The sequence below is a fragment of the Natator depressus genome, chromosome 12, assembly GCF_965152275.1.
Source record: "Natator depressus isolate rNatDep1 chromosome 12, rNatDep2.hap1, whole genome shotgun sequence".
Classification (NCBI taxonomy): domain Eukaryota; kingdom Metazoa; phylum Chordata; order Testudines; family Cheloniidae; genus Natator; species Natator depressus.
In genome coordinates this window covers 6,407,338-6,422,055 of record NC_134245.1, presented here as the reverse complement: position 1 = coordinate 6,422,055, position 14,718 = coordinate 6,407,338, and the positions used below count along the sequence as shown (strand labels likewise).

The window sequence follows — 14,718 nt, the reverse complement described above, 5'->3', positions numbered from 1 at the left end:
GCAGAAACAGCTTACCTGTGTTTGTAAAATGTCATGGGAAAATCATGCCTGGCTCAGAACTGTCACATTCAGCCTCCAAGGGAACATATGCAGTGTGAAACCTCAAGATCTGATACATTCACTGTGATAGCGGGAGCAGAGAAGTGGACAGTTTTAAATGCAATGCCTTGTTCTTACCATTTCAATGAATCTCCTAATGATATAGCCTTGCCGGCAATTCTTTTGTCTTGGAAAATTCAGCTGGTAGCAAAGTGTGGGGGCTAGCAGGAAGTAATACAGATCTGGGGGAAGAAGAAAAATACCAGGCTTTAAAAAAAATTCACTCTTCATGGCAAATCGACTTTAGAATTCAGTTTATCTACATAGTTTGGACCATACTTATTTTTATTGTGAAGTACTGTGATTTCAACCAATACAGGCTTTGTCTGAAAGCTAATGTTGCTAGATGGAACTGGGAAAGAGATGGAGGTTGCCATATTGTTGGAGCATGATATTCCAATCATAACCAGAACTATGGAGTATCTTGATGCCATCACTTTGGGTACCCAAAGTGGCTTTACAAATATAGTTTCCATTTAAAACATTCTGCCCCCTGCTCAACATACAAACAATGTCGCCCTGTGAAAGACTCACAAACAACAGACTGTACAAGGGGAACTGTGAAGCTGACTATACCTAAAGTACTGCCAAATATACAACGTAAACTAAAAAAACCCAGATATTGTTTTCTCTGTTCTCCTCCACTTACAGTTGCCTTAGGTGGACTTGTAACAGTGGCAGGTAAAGTATTTTCAGCCAGAAGTGTGATTTTTAAGGGACAATGTTCTTTTAAGAAGAGCTATTATAAATGCAATTTTTGTTCATCTGGTTATCAAGGTAAGAGCTGCTGCAAATACAGTGAAGAGTGCTGACGGTGAAGAGGTAACTGCTGAAGTATGAGGAAATGTTACCTTTTACTTTCAGGTTCATTGGGTACATGATCTGCTTTGACTGTCCCCTTTCGTTCCTTCTGGACTGATGGGCTGAAGGATCTGTTGCTAACAAAAGGTGTAACATCTATCATATGGTTTCAAGTGAATCGAAGGTCACAAATGACTTTATATAACAAGCCGGGACTAAAGAGAGCTCAACTTTTACAAAGTTCAAGGAGGTGACACCAACACCAACGTTCTGTCCAGCTTTGACTTCATGCTAATCTGTGGGTGCATAGTTTCCAACACTTTGGGTCAAGGGTCAACTTTTCCTCTCTCTCTCTTTAGGCACTTAGGTAGCCCCCATTCCCATAATATCTGAGCACCTCACAATGATTGCGTTCACCCTAACCATACCTCTGAGGCAGGGCAGGGTGAGGCTATTATCCCCATTGTACAGATGGGGCACTGAGGCACAGAGAGGCCTTCCCCCATGTCACACTGGAAGTCTATGGCAAAGCAGAGATTTGAACCTGGGTCTCCTGAGTGTCAGACTAGCACCTTAACCATTGGACCCTTCTTCCTCTTTTTCACAAAGAAAACCACATCTTCATGAAAAAGAAACCATCTCATGAACACGTCTCCTGTGGTTCATGACTGTGTGAACTACTTCCCCTTCCTTTTGTGATCACACGAACTACTGCCCTTCCCCTCTGTGATTATGAGCATCATCTGCTATTGGTTGGGGCAAACCAGCGCACAGGGTTTGGTTGCAGGATGACTGGAGGAGGCTAATATACAATTAAAAGAGGAGCCCAGATGAGGCAAGCAAGAGGCTAGAGTAGGTAAGACTCTAAGCAGGCAGGAGCTTATGGTAGGATTTTCATATGAGCTCAGAGTTGCCCTAACTCTAAGCCCACTGAAGTCAATGGTAGAGAGGAATTTAAATCATTTTAATCAATCTATTCCCAGTTACAGCTATGTCTTCACTGCCAAAAAGGTGTGTTTTTACACCAAGACAGCTAGCTCCAGATACTGACCCCAACCCTACTGGTGACTCACGTGGGAGTCAATATGGTTCCACAGGATGAAATTTCTGCTTTTTCCGTTAGGTTTTTTAAAACCTAGCAAATTACATCCAAAAAACTATGTTAAATGATCATTACGGTTGCAAAGCGAAGCGCTCAAAAGTTAGGAAACGTCAGAATTCAGGTTGCCTGTGCAACCTTAATTCAGCATCCTTGTGCATATGCGTTAGTGACATGATCACATTCTATCTTTTCCACAGGACCACCACCTCATTCAGTGCACAGGACAGAGAGGCTGAGTTATTACTGCTGGTTCACCAGGCCGGGTGAATCCTATTTGCTCCCAACCAAGAGCATCAAAGGGGTCAGAATGTCTTTCAGAGGCAGAGGAGAACTAGGGCTAGGGATGCTGCTAGGAACAAGTGAAGGTCAGGAGAAAGTATAGGCTGAGGAGTAAGTGTGGTTGTTACTTAAGTTAACAAAAAAGGCAAACCCTAGGGAGGGGCAAACTTAAACATTAACCTACTGTGTGCACGTTGTTCTGAAAGCAGAGTGAGACACTGCCTGTTCAAAAACACCGAGGCCCTGGTCCTGTTCCCACCAAAATCAGTGGTACCAGATCTAGCCCTTATAGAGCACTTTATATCTTATATCAAATATTAATGAATGAATCCTTACAATAACTGTGTGAGGTAACAGATGTCTAGATACCTCAACAAAAGCACATTTACAAATACTCTGGACAGAGAGATTTTCCATCAATAGTTTGGGAAGCTGAGACAAGGAGACTGCCACACAAGGAATCCATGACAGAGCTGGAATTAGAACCCAAGCCCCTGGCGTTGCTGTGCTCGGTCCACTGAGCCACATATAAATGGTACGTTCTTTTTGGTGCCTACTGATAGAGATAGGAGGGTTCAGAATTTGCTGACCTTGCACTCTGGAAGTTCCTCTGACTGGTCTGGGGGTTCCCTCCCTATACCAGCGATTCACCTGATAGTAGGAGAACAGTTTCAGGGCAATGATGATATACACAAACATGGTCAGCAACCCTCCAGCTAAGAAACAAGAGAGAAAATAACCTGTTGTGGTAGTTCCAGGTGCAGTTTATCTTTTCTTCTCAAACACACAGACTCAGGGCAATGATGTTGTCTTTGCTAATTAGATAAAGGATATCAGTCTATCTGTGCAGCCTGCCTAATGCATCCATAAAAGAGATTTGCAAACTAATTCCTTCTCATTACAAGGAGGTGCCCAGTGACACTTGACTGCTTGAGTGTCCTTTAAATCTATACACACCTTGGGAGGCAATTTCCTGCTGACACCGACCTTGGCAGAGGGCCCTGACAGCAGAGATTCTGCCCAGAGAGGCTGTCACAAAGCCCACAAGAGCCAACTCAGCCCCAAACGTAGGCAGCCCTTGGCCAGGGAAAGGGCCTGGCAAGTCAGTCAAGAGATGTACTGGCTCAGAGAGAGGCTCTGCCAGAGAGGCTCCACTAGACCCCTAGAGATTGAAACGGCTGGATGGCAGCAGTGGACACGCAGCCAGCTCTCCCCCACAAGAATCCCCCCCATAGCGAAAGGGGCCTTGCTCCTATAGAGAAGCACAGTGTGAACCGCGCTGCCCCGGGAGGGTGGCTCAACCCTGAAACCAGGCAAAGCTGTGAATCAGAGGTTGGTAACAGAAGTGACCATTGAAAAGAAAGCATGTGTCAGTCTGTTACCACACAGCGATACCAGAGAAGCCATAGGCTCTCTCTAGATTTAGTATAGGAAAGAACTGTGGTACCTGGGACTTTTTAATGGCAAACAATGTAAGGAGTTAAAATCATAAAGCACGGCAGAGAAAGCCTCTTGAAATATGGTTTAATATGGTTTCCTGCTCCCTAGCCATGTAGCCATATCATATTAGTTACATTAGATGATGGTGTTACATCGCTAATCTGCGCACACCAAAACACTAAGTGACCCTCCAAATGAAAGGAGTACCATTTTGAGAGAGCTTCTCTGTTTATTGTCACTCATCATTTCACTTGACTGAATTAACACTATTACCCACCTCACACATTTACCCTCAAAAATCTGAATGAATACAGATTTTTTTGGTTTGGTGCATTATTAAACAGAGCATGCAAGACATGAAAGTGTCATGGCATACTAATAGTGTCGGGAGTTACGGGTAGGAGTTCACTTGGCTGTGACACCTGGACTTTCCAAGGATTTACTATTTGTTTCAGCAGATGGAGCTATTGCTATTGCATTACTATACATGCCCCTCCCCCCCCCTTCCTCAGACGTTCTTGTTAACTGCTGGAAATGGCCCACCTCGATTATCACTACAAATGGTTTTCTCCCCCCTCCCCCGGCCCGGTAATAGCTCATCTTAAGTGATCCCTCTCCTTACAGTGTGTATGATAACACCCAGTTTTTCATGTTCTGGGTGTATATAAATCTCCTCACTGTATTTTCCACTGAATGCATCTGATGCAGTGAGCTGTAGCTCACGAAAGCTTATGCTCAAATAAATTGGTTAGTCTCTAAGGTGCCACAAGTCCTCCTTTTCTTTATACATGCCCAATTTGTTCAAAGAAAAAAGTACTTTTTTTGCTTGGTTATTTGTTGAAATAATTGCCAGCTACATCCAGGCAAATTATAAACAATATGATAGTTTAGCAAATTGGTTAACCTGCTATGTACATTCAGTGCCCCAGCTGCAGAACTCCAGGTTCACTAGTGTGCACACAGGTAGCACTTGTAATTATCACATACGTGCATATGCAAACTGGGTGACTGCACACTCAAATGACTAGCTGTGCATTTAACTGGCCATTTGCACCACAAATTAGGCTCACATTTTTGTATGTCCATTTGCAGGCCTCTTAGGCCTTTACATAATTCCTTCCTGTGTGTACGTAAACAGCAGCTTTCACCTTGATAATCTGCCATCTCCTTCAGCCAGATTCCCTCACCTAGCCACAATCCAGTGTTTTAAAACATCACAGGTGACTACAGTGGAAGTGACCTGGTGCCAGACTGGGACACTGAAGGATACATTTGCCAGAATGATTAGGTTTTTATAAAGAAGACATATTTACACACAGGTATATTGGGAAAAGGAATATAAACAAGTACACAAAAACTGAATACACATTTCCTAAAATATATTTTTAAAATATGTTTACTTGTGGGTGTAGTGCTTTAAATTAGAATTTGGGATAGATGGCCTAATAATGTATTGTACAAGCATCTATTTATTATATGAGGCTATAGACCAACAAAGGTTTCTGTTAACATCATAAACTTTGAGAGAGGAGAACTGCGACTCCTGACTCCTCTTGATATGCAAACTTATTACCATCACCCCTGACAGAAGCTACACATATGTACAAAATGGCCAGGGAACAGAACACTTGGAAGAGAAGGATAGAATATCTTGAAGAATTGTCTCTTTATATTCTGCATGCCAAACAAGTCAGATGAGTATGCATGTACATTACTAATAGAACTTTGAGACATCAAAGTCAGAATTTTAATGCCTGTTGTTCTGTGGCACTGTTCAGAGACCACGTGATACTGAATTACCAAGACTGCTTTATACACTTTTAAATACTGTGTCATTTTGAATTTTAAAAACAATATATTGTGGCCAGCAGCCCTTCCCTTCTCCTCCCACCTGAAGACAAACACACCTGTTGTGTGACAAACTGCATATTACACTATAGTGCTGGCCATAAGTACCTCTAGCACAAAACAAGCGTCTCTCACCTGGAGTTATGGCTTGCATTCTATAAACCATCACAGCTGGGAATGTTACCAGGAAAAACAGGTTTACTGACTGCAACACCAAACCAATGCTTTCAGAGCCACGAACCTACAAAGGATAATAATTTTATAGCATAACCAGTGATTCTTTGGCCTTATCACTAATGTGCTTTCTAAATCAGAGTGATTTTGGCGAATTTACTGCTCATAAAAGAGCTGGACAGAAAGGAAAACTAGGAACGTTGCAAGCTTCCTCCAGGTACCTCTACCAAAGGCCAACCATCTTAGCCTCCAACATATATTTCAACTCCAGTCTCTGACTCAAAGACTGCGAGTTGTGCCAACTGTGTGGTAGTTTAGGGCTGATAAAAAGCTAGCTAGACTGAGGCCACATAACTCATTTTACTGGTGCCCAAATCTAAATTTTACTCTTGATCTCCAAAGCTGAAATGCACGAGTGCATTAAACTGTGCTACTTTGCTACTAATGTTCTTTACAATAATAATGGCTTATGGGTATTTCACTTCTCCCAGTAGATCCATAACAGAAGTGTTCAGTCAGAAATACCATTACAGAGAGAAAGCACAATGCATAGCAAACCACCAGTTCACCTACCTTTCTTAAATACCTTTCTATAAAAACTGCAGGAAGTGCAAACAAAACAGCAGCTGAAAGGAAGAAAAATAATAAAACATCAGGAAATAAATCTGTATCAAACACATCTATGGTAAGTAAGTGCACAGGTAGGACTCAACTGGTGGGCAGTGATATGTTCTACTAGAACTTCTCTGGAGATCTACAAGTTTCAGCAGAATGGAAGCTTTCATTTTTTAAAATGATGTTTCTAGCCCTTCTGGTTGAGAATATGCTGTTCTGAATGTGATCCAACACGGAGATGACACTTCAGACAGAATGAAATCATAGCTCCCAGGGCTAAATGCTAAACTCTGCTCCACAGAAGTGGAAGGCCCTAAACACACTGTGGTTCCCTGCAAGGGTAGGGACAGCATGCAGTGCTAATGTGGTGTGACAGAGGTCATGTCGAAGAGTGGCATGGAGAGCAGCTACTATATGGAAAGTTCTAAAACTGCTCACTTAGGAAGGCATATGGGCCCCAGTTGTTATTAAAGCACATGGGCTTCCCAAGTGGCTACGCAGCTGCTTAGCATCAACCGGCTGGGATGGGGAAGGGAAAATGTCTTTTCCTACAACTCCTCTTAGATCTTTTGTCCAAAACTGGACTGTGCATGAGGTGTTTCAGCAGTTAGTGCCAAGAGGGGTGTGCGCTGTTCTCATTCATCTCAATGAGATGTTAACTTTGATACCTGACAAGGACAGTTTAAATTCAAAACTATTAACCATTTTACAGCTAATGATGTTAGGAGAAACATCCACCTATTCTTGTCTTGAAGACAGAGTCTGAGCAGAATATCATCACTTCCTCACGCCTGAGTAAATATAAGAATATAAGACCAGCCATACTGGGTCAGACCAAAGGTCCATCTAGCCCAGTATCCTGTCTTCCGACAATGGTCAATGCCAGGTGCTTCAGAGGGAATAAACAGAACAGGTAATCATCAGTGATCCATCCTCTGTCGCCAATTCCCAGCTTCTGGTAAACAGAGGCTAGGGACACCATCCCTGCCCATCCTGGCTAATAGCTATTGATGGACCTATCCTCCATGAACTTATCTAGTTCTTTTTTAAATCTTGTTATAGTCTTGGCCTTCAGAACATCCTTTGGCAAGGAGTTCCACAGGTTGAATGTGCGTTATATGAAAAAATATAATGAAGCTGAAGGGAAAAGGTAAAACAACAAGCACCATATGGTAAAATTTTTAGTGCCATATGTGGGGAATGAGATGTGCAGTTCTCATTAATAATAAGGAGCTGAGTATCTCTTTTCCTGTGCTCTTACAGTGAAAACCACAACCAACACTTAAAGCAAAAATCCATTTGAATTCCATGCTGTTTTCAGCATCCTGCTGGAGTGTGCGATAATTGTATCAGATCTTTATTTTCAGAGTTGATTTCGATTTTTAAAATGATTAGCATTTTTAAAACTGCTCACTATTTCTGTGTATCTGCACTTGTTGGGAAAGAGGCAGCAAACTGCTCTGTAAATCAGGAAGGTTTAAGATATTGGGCCCAATTCTACAGCCACTCTGAAGTTAATAGGAGCTGCGCATGCACAGTAGCTGCAGAATCAGATCAATTGTACTAACTACTGACCTCACTCACATTAGGGGAAATCAGAGCTTTGATTCTGATGGAATGATAATTAAACTTGCTACCATAAGGGGGCGGGTCCCAGACTGTGGGACAAACTCCCCCAGGAACCAAGGACCATCACAGACCTCCCCACCTTCTGCTCCACGTACCAGGTGCACTCCTCTGACCTGCTTTCTCTAACACTAACACAGAACAGCATAGACATTTAAAAACACAAACAAAACCCTACCAAAACAAAGCGCCCCACTGCACACACAAATCTCCCCTGCGGGAGAGAGAGAACAAATCACATGTGATAGACGTTAGTCATGTTGCTTAATGCACCACTGGAGGGCACTCAGGCCACAACGTTTTGCTGGCATAACTATGTTGGTCAGGGTGTGAAAAGGTGTGATCCCTGACCAACTTAGCTGTCCTGGCAAAGCCCCTAATGCAGATGTAGTTATACCGTCAAAAATGCACTTTTGGGGGACTCGGACTCTCACCCTCACCCGTATTTTGCTCCAGGGCCTGAAAAAAAGATACTGTCAAAAGCGCTGGTTATAAGCTACAACCATTCTAGCAGCACTTTGCCTGTATAATGCTCAGCACAGCTATACCAACAAAGCATTCCTAGTGTAGACCTGGCCACAGACACTATGGTGGTGAGGGCAGCAGGCTAATCAATAGAATAGAACAGAAACTCTTCCTCTGAAGCCTCTCTCATAGAAGCTAAAATTCATGATAGGTGTAAATGGATTCAACTCTGCTTTCTCCAGTGGAGTTACAGCTACTTACACCATTGGTGTATTTGGCACTGAGACTTCATTGCTAGGAGATAGATTTTTAATGCCTTGTTTTAGGAAAATCTGAGTCTCAAAGCATCACTCATAATAATTGAGCTAGGTTCATCCTTGGTTTGGCATTCTCACTGAATGTGCTTTTGTTTGATTTCACTAACGCTGCTCGTAAATATGGAAATATGCAAAAAAGAGAATGCCAGACGCTACGCTGCCTCTCCTACCAGGGATTTAAACCCTGCCAAAAATCCACATCTGGGTTTGTGTGATAAAACTGGACACTGCTTGTGATCCAGAAAAGTGCAGAGAAAATACATTTGTGACAGAAATATTTCATGGGATGCTGTTAAATGCAAAAGTGACACCATTAGGTATTCAGCAAATGATATTTGCACACTGTCAGCTTACCAGTAATGAGATATACTGCTGGCCACTTATAGGGGTCTTTCAGGAAAACTGAGATTATCTTTACAGGGTCGAATAGCAGTCCATACCTGAGAGAGAAAAACAGTGAGGTGGTGCAGAAACTCTATGGTTTGATACTTAGAAACATGGATACTACACTTCTACCTAATTGTCAAACTAAGAAAAGATGCCTGTATCTTTTCTCCTACTCACTCCCCCAGACCTTGAATCCCCAAACCTCTCCCAACTGTAGTTGTTCAAAATGGAGACCATGATTCCCCCAACTTTTGGGTTCGAGAACTGAAATCCGATCCCCGTGTATTCTCTCTCTGCTCCAGAAGACACTACAATTTACCATCACCCAGGGGTTCCACCAGAAGTAGCCGTTGTAAAATTTTGGCGAGGGTTCTGCAGGAGCCTTGCAAGTGGCAGGCGCGCAGAAATGCATTCAATCAGCACACATTCCCTGGCACTCAGGCCCTGCCCCCTCACTAGCCAGCCTTGCCCACTTGCTAGGATGCCCTGACAGGTTCTGAGTCTCCTAAAGAAGTGGAGATTGTGGGCAACATGTGCTGCTTCACTCCTCTTCAGATGGACCTGTTAGTTGGTTCCCCTGGTTTACATTCCCCCTTTCCTAGCTTAATAGTTTTTCTAAATACAGTAGAACCTTGATTTTATGAATGGCCAGTTATAGGAACCTTTTTTCTGCTGCCAAATATGAATTCAATCCCTCAGCCAATGTTCAATCGGCTGTACAGGTTTGAAAAGACTAAGAGATCTGGCAGCGAAGAAAGGGAGCTCTCTCAAAGAGAAATCAGGCATGCTGTATACATGAGTTACCATTCATTAAGGACACGCACTGAACAATGACTACATTCACATATGCAGCGCACCTACTGTCATTCTGAGATTTCAATTTTATGAATTTTCGGTTCCCAATTAGTTCATAAAATAAAGGTCCTACAGTAATGCAAAATATCCTTGCTGAGCTGGTTCTGATAGTAATCATATTATATGGGCCAAATTCTCATTGGTGTAGATCCATTGACTTCAATTGATTTGCACCAAATTGCCCCAGCTGAAGATCTGGTCTTATACTTCTGTCGCATCTTTGGGTATGTCTACACTACGGAATAAGGTCGAATTTATAGAAGTCGGTTTTTTAGAAATCGGTTTTATATATTCGAGTGTGTGTGTCCCCACAGAAGTGCATTAAGTGCATTAACTCGGCAGAGTGCTTCCACAGTACCGAGGCTAGAGTCGACTTCCGGAGCGTTGCACTGTGGGTAGCTATCCCACAGTTCCCGCAGTCTCCGCTGCCCATTGGAATTCTGGGTTGAGATCCCAATGCCTGATGGGGCTGAAACATTGTCGCGGGTGGTTCTGGATACATATCGTCAGGCCCCCCTTCCCTCTCTCCCTCCCTCCCTCCGTGAAAGCAAGGGCAGACAATCGTTTCGCGCCTTTTTTCCTGAGTTACCTGTGCAGACGCCATACCACCGCAAGCATGGAGCCCGCTCAGGTAACCGTCACCGTATGTCTCCTGGGTGCTGGCAGACGCGGTAAGGCATTGCTACACAGTAGCAGCAACCCATTGCCTTCTGGCAGCAGACGGTACAGTACGACTGGTAGCCGTCCTCGTCATGTCCGAGGTGCTCCTGGTCGCCTGTGTGAGGTCGATCAGGAGCGCCTGGGCAGACATGGGCGCAGGGACTAAATTTTTGGTGACTTGACCAGGTCATTCTCTTTAGTCCTGCAGTCAGTCCTATTGAACCATCTAATGGTGAGCAGGCAGGCAATACGGATTGCTAGCAGTCGTATTGTACCATCTTCTGCCGGGCAGGCAAGAGATGACGATGGCTAGCAATCGTATTGTACCATCTTCTGCCGGGCAGGCACGAGATGACGATGGCTAGCAGTCATATTGCACCATCTTCTGCCAGGCAGGCAAGAGATGAGGATGGCTAGCAGTCGTACTGTACCATCTTCTGCCGAGCAGCCATGAGATGTGGATGGCATGCAGTCCTTCTGCACCGTCTGCTGCCAGCCAAAGATGTAAAAGATAGATGGAGTGGATCAAAACAAGAAATAGACCAGATTTGTTTTGTACTCATTTGCCTCCTTCCCTGTCTAGGGGACTCATTCCTCTAGGTCACACTGCAGTCACTCACAGAGAAGGTGCAGCGAGGTAAATCTAGCCACGTATCAATCAGAGGCCAGGCTAACCTCCTTGTTCCAATAAGAACAATAACTTAGGTGCACCATTTCTTATTGGAACCCTCCGTGAAGTCCTGCCTGAAATACTCCTTGATGTAAAGCCACCCCCTTTGTTGATTTTAGCTCCCTGAAGCCAACCCTGTAAGCCGTGTCGTCAGTCGCCCCTCCCTCCGTCAGAGCAACGGTAGACAATCGTTCCGCGCCTTTTTTCTGTGCGGACGCCATACCAAGGCAAGCATGGAGGCCGCTCAGCTCACTTTGGCAATTAGGAGCACATTAAACACCACACGCATTATCCAGCAATATATGCAGCACCAGAACCTGGCAAAGCGATACCGGGCGAGGAGGCGACGTCAGCGCGGTCACGTGAGTGATCAGGACATGGACACAGATTTCTCTGAAAGCATGGGCCCTGCCAATGCATGCATCATGGTGCTAATGGGGCAGGTTCATGCTGTGGAACGCCGATTCTGGGCTCGGGAAACAAGCACAGACTGGTGGGACCGCATAGTGTTGCAGGTCTGGGACAATTCCCAGTGGCTGCGAAACTTTCGCATGCGTAAGGGCACTTTCATGGAACTTTGTGACTTGCTTTCCCCTGCCCTGAAGCGCATGAATACCAAGATGAGAGCAGCCCTCACAGTTGAGAAGCAAGTGGCAATATCCCTGTGGAAGCTTGCAATGCCAGACAGCTACCGGTCAGCTGGGAATCAATTTGGAGTGGGCAAATCTACTGTTGGGGCTGCTGTGATGCAAGTAGCCAACGCAATCAAAGATCTGCTGATATCAAGGGTAGTAACCCTGGGAAATGTGCAGGTCATAGTGGATGGCTTTGCTGCAATGGGATTCCCTAACTGTGGTGGGGCCATAGACGGAACCCATATCCCTATCTTGGCACCGGAGCACCAAGCCGGCGAGTACATAAACCGCAAGGGGTACTTTTCAATAGTGCTGCAAGCTCTGGTGGATCACAAGGGACGTTTCACCAACATCAGCGTGGGATGGCCGGGAAAGGTACATGACGCTCGCATCTTCAGGAACTCTGGTCTGTTTCAAAAGCTGCAAGAAGGGACTTTATTCCCAGACCAGAAAATAACTGTTGGTGATGTTGAAATGCCTATATGTATCCTTGGGGACCCAGCCTACCCCTTAATGCCATGGCTCATGAAGCCGTACACAGGCAGCCTGGAAAGTAGTCAGGAGCTGTTCAACTACAGGCTGAGCAAGTGCAGAATGGTGGTAGAATGTGCATTTGGACGTTTAAAGGCGCGCTGGCGCAGTTTACTGACTCGCTTAGACCTCAGCGAAACCAATATTCCCACTGTTATTACTGCTTGCTGTGTGCTCCACAATATCTGTGAGAGTAAGGGGGAGACGTTTATGGCGGGGTGGGAGGTTGAGGCAAATCGCCTGGCTGCTGGTTACGCGCAGCCGGACACCAGGGCGGTTAGAAGAGCACAGGAGGGCGTGGTACGCATCAGAGAGGCTTTGAAAACCAGTTTCATGACTGGCCAGGCTACAGTGTGAAAGTTCTGTTTGTTTCTCCCTGATGAATCCCCCGCCCCTTGGTTCACTCTACTTCCCTGTAAGCTAACCACCCTCCCCTCCTCCCTTCGATCACTGCTTGCAGAGGCAATAAAGTCATTGTTGCTTCACATTCATGCATTCTTTATTCATTCATCACACAAATAGGGGGATGACTACCAAGGTAGCCCAGGAGGGGTGGTGGAGGAGGAGGGAAGGAAAATGCCACACAGCACTTTAAAAGTTTACAACTTTAAAATTTATTGAATGACAGCCTTCTTTTTTTTGGGCAATCCTCTGTGGCGGAGTGGCTGGTTGGCCGGTGGCCCCCCCACCGCGTTCTTGGGTGTCTGGGTGTGGAGGCTATGGAACTTGGGGAGGAGGGCGGTTGGTTACACAGGGGCTGTAGTGGCAGTCTGTGCTCCAGCTGCCTTTGCTGCAGCTCAACCATACACTGGAGCATACTGGTTTGGTCCAACAGCAGCCTCAGCATTGAATCCTGCCTCCTCTCATCACGCTGCTGCCACATTCGAGCTTCAGCCCTCTCTTCAGCCCGCCACTTACTCTCTTCAGCCCGCCACCTCTCCTCCCGGTCATTTTGTGCTTTCCTGCAGTCTGACATTATTTGCCTCCATGCATTCGTCTGTGCTCTGTCAGTGTGGGAGGACAGCATGAGCTCGGAGAACATTTCATCTCGAGTGCGTTTTTTTTTCTTTCTAATCTTCACTAGCCTCTGGGAAGGAGAAGATCCTGTGATCATTGAAACACATGCAGCTGGTGGAGAAAAAAAAAAGGGACAGCGGTATTTAAAAAGACACATTTTATAAAACACTGGCTACACTCTTTCAGGGTAAACCTTGCTGTTAACATTACATACATAGCACATGTGCTTTCGTTACAAGGTTGCATTTTGCCTCCCCCCACCGCGTGGCTACCCCCTCAACCCTCCCCCCTCCCTGTGGCTAACAGCGGGGAACATTTCTGTTCAGCCGCAGGCAAACAGCCCAGCAGGAATGGGCTCCTCTGAGTGTCCTCTGAAGAAAAGCACCCTATTTCAACCAGGTGACCATGGATTATATCTCACTCTCCTGAGGATAACACAGAGAGATAAAGAACGGATGTTGTTTGAACGCCAGCAAACATACACTGCAATGCTTTGTTGTACAATGATTCCCGAGTATGTGTTACTGGCCTGGAGTGGTAAAGTGTCCTACCATGAAGGACGCAATAAGTCTGCCCTCCCCAGAAACCTTTTGCAAAGGCTTTGGGAGTATATCCAGGAGAGCCGCGAATGCCAGGGCAAAGTAATCCTTTCACATGCTTGCTTTTAAACCATGTATAGTATTTTAAAAGGTACACTCACCGGAGGTCCCTTCTCCGCCTGCTGGGTCCAGGAGGCAGCCTTGGGTGGGTTCGGGGGGTACTGGCTCCAGGTCCAGGGTGAGAAACAGTTCCTGGCTGTCGGGAAAACCGGTTTCTCCGCTTGCTTGCTGTGAGCTATCTACAACCTCATCATCATCATCATCTTCTTCGTCCCCAAAACCTGCTTCCATATTGCCTCCATCTCCATTGAAGGAGTCAAACAACACGGCTGGGGTAGTGGTGGCTGAACCCCCTAAAATGGCATGCAGCTCATCATAGAAGCGGCATGTTTGGGGCTCTGACCCGGAGCGGCCGTTCGCCTCTCTGGTTTTCTGGTAGGCTTGCCTCAGCTCCTTCAGTTTCACGCGGCACTGCTTCGGGTCCCTGTTATGGCCTCTGTCCTTCATGCCTTGGGAGATTTTGACAAAGGTTTTGGCATTTCGAAAACTGGAACGGAGTTCTGATAGCACGGATTCCTCTCCCCATACAGCGATCAGA

At 45.4% G+C, this 14,718-nt stretch overlaps 1 protein-coding gene across 1 annotated transcript in view; it reads right to left on the bottom strand.

Moving 5' to 3' along the window:
• Positions 1-14,718, bottom strand: part of LOC141996452 (diacylglycerol O-acyltransferase 1-like) — a 38,320-nt gene that overhangs the window by 15,366 nt on the left and 8,236 nt on the right. Inside the window, exons 4-9 of the mRNA XM_074968459.1 lie at positions 9,121-9,206; positions 6,317-6,369; positions 5,705-5,810; positions 2,872-2,997; positions 951-1,037; positions 178-281 (exon numbers count right to left, since the gene is read on the bottom strand). Of these exons, the coding sequence (XP_074824560.1) occupies positions 178-281; positions 951-1,037; positions 2,872-2,997; positions 5,705-5,810; positions 6,317-6,369; positions 9,121-9,206 (562 nt within the window). The remainder of the gene's footprint in view (positions 1-177; positions 282-950; positions 1,038-2,871; positions 2,998-5,704; positions 5,811-6,316; positions 6,370-9,120; positions 9,207-14,718) is intronic.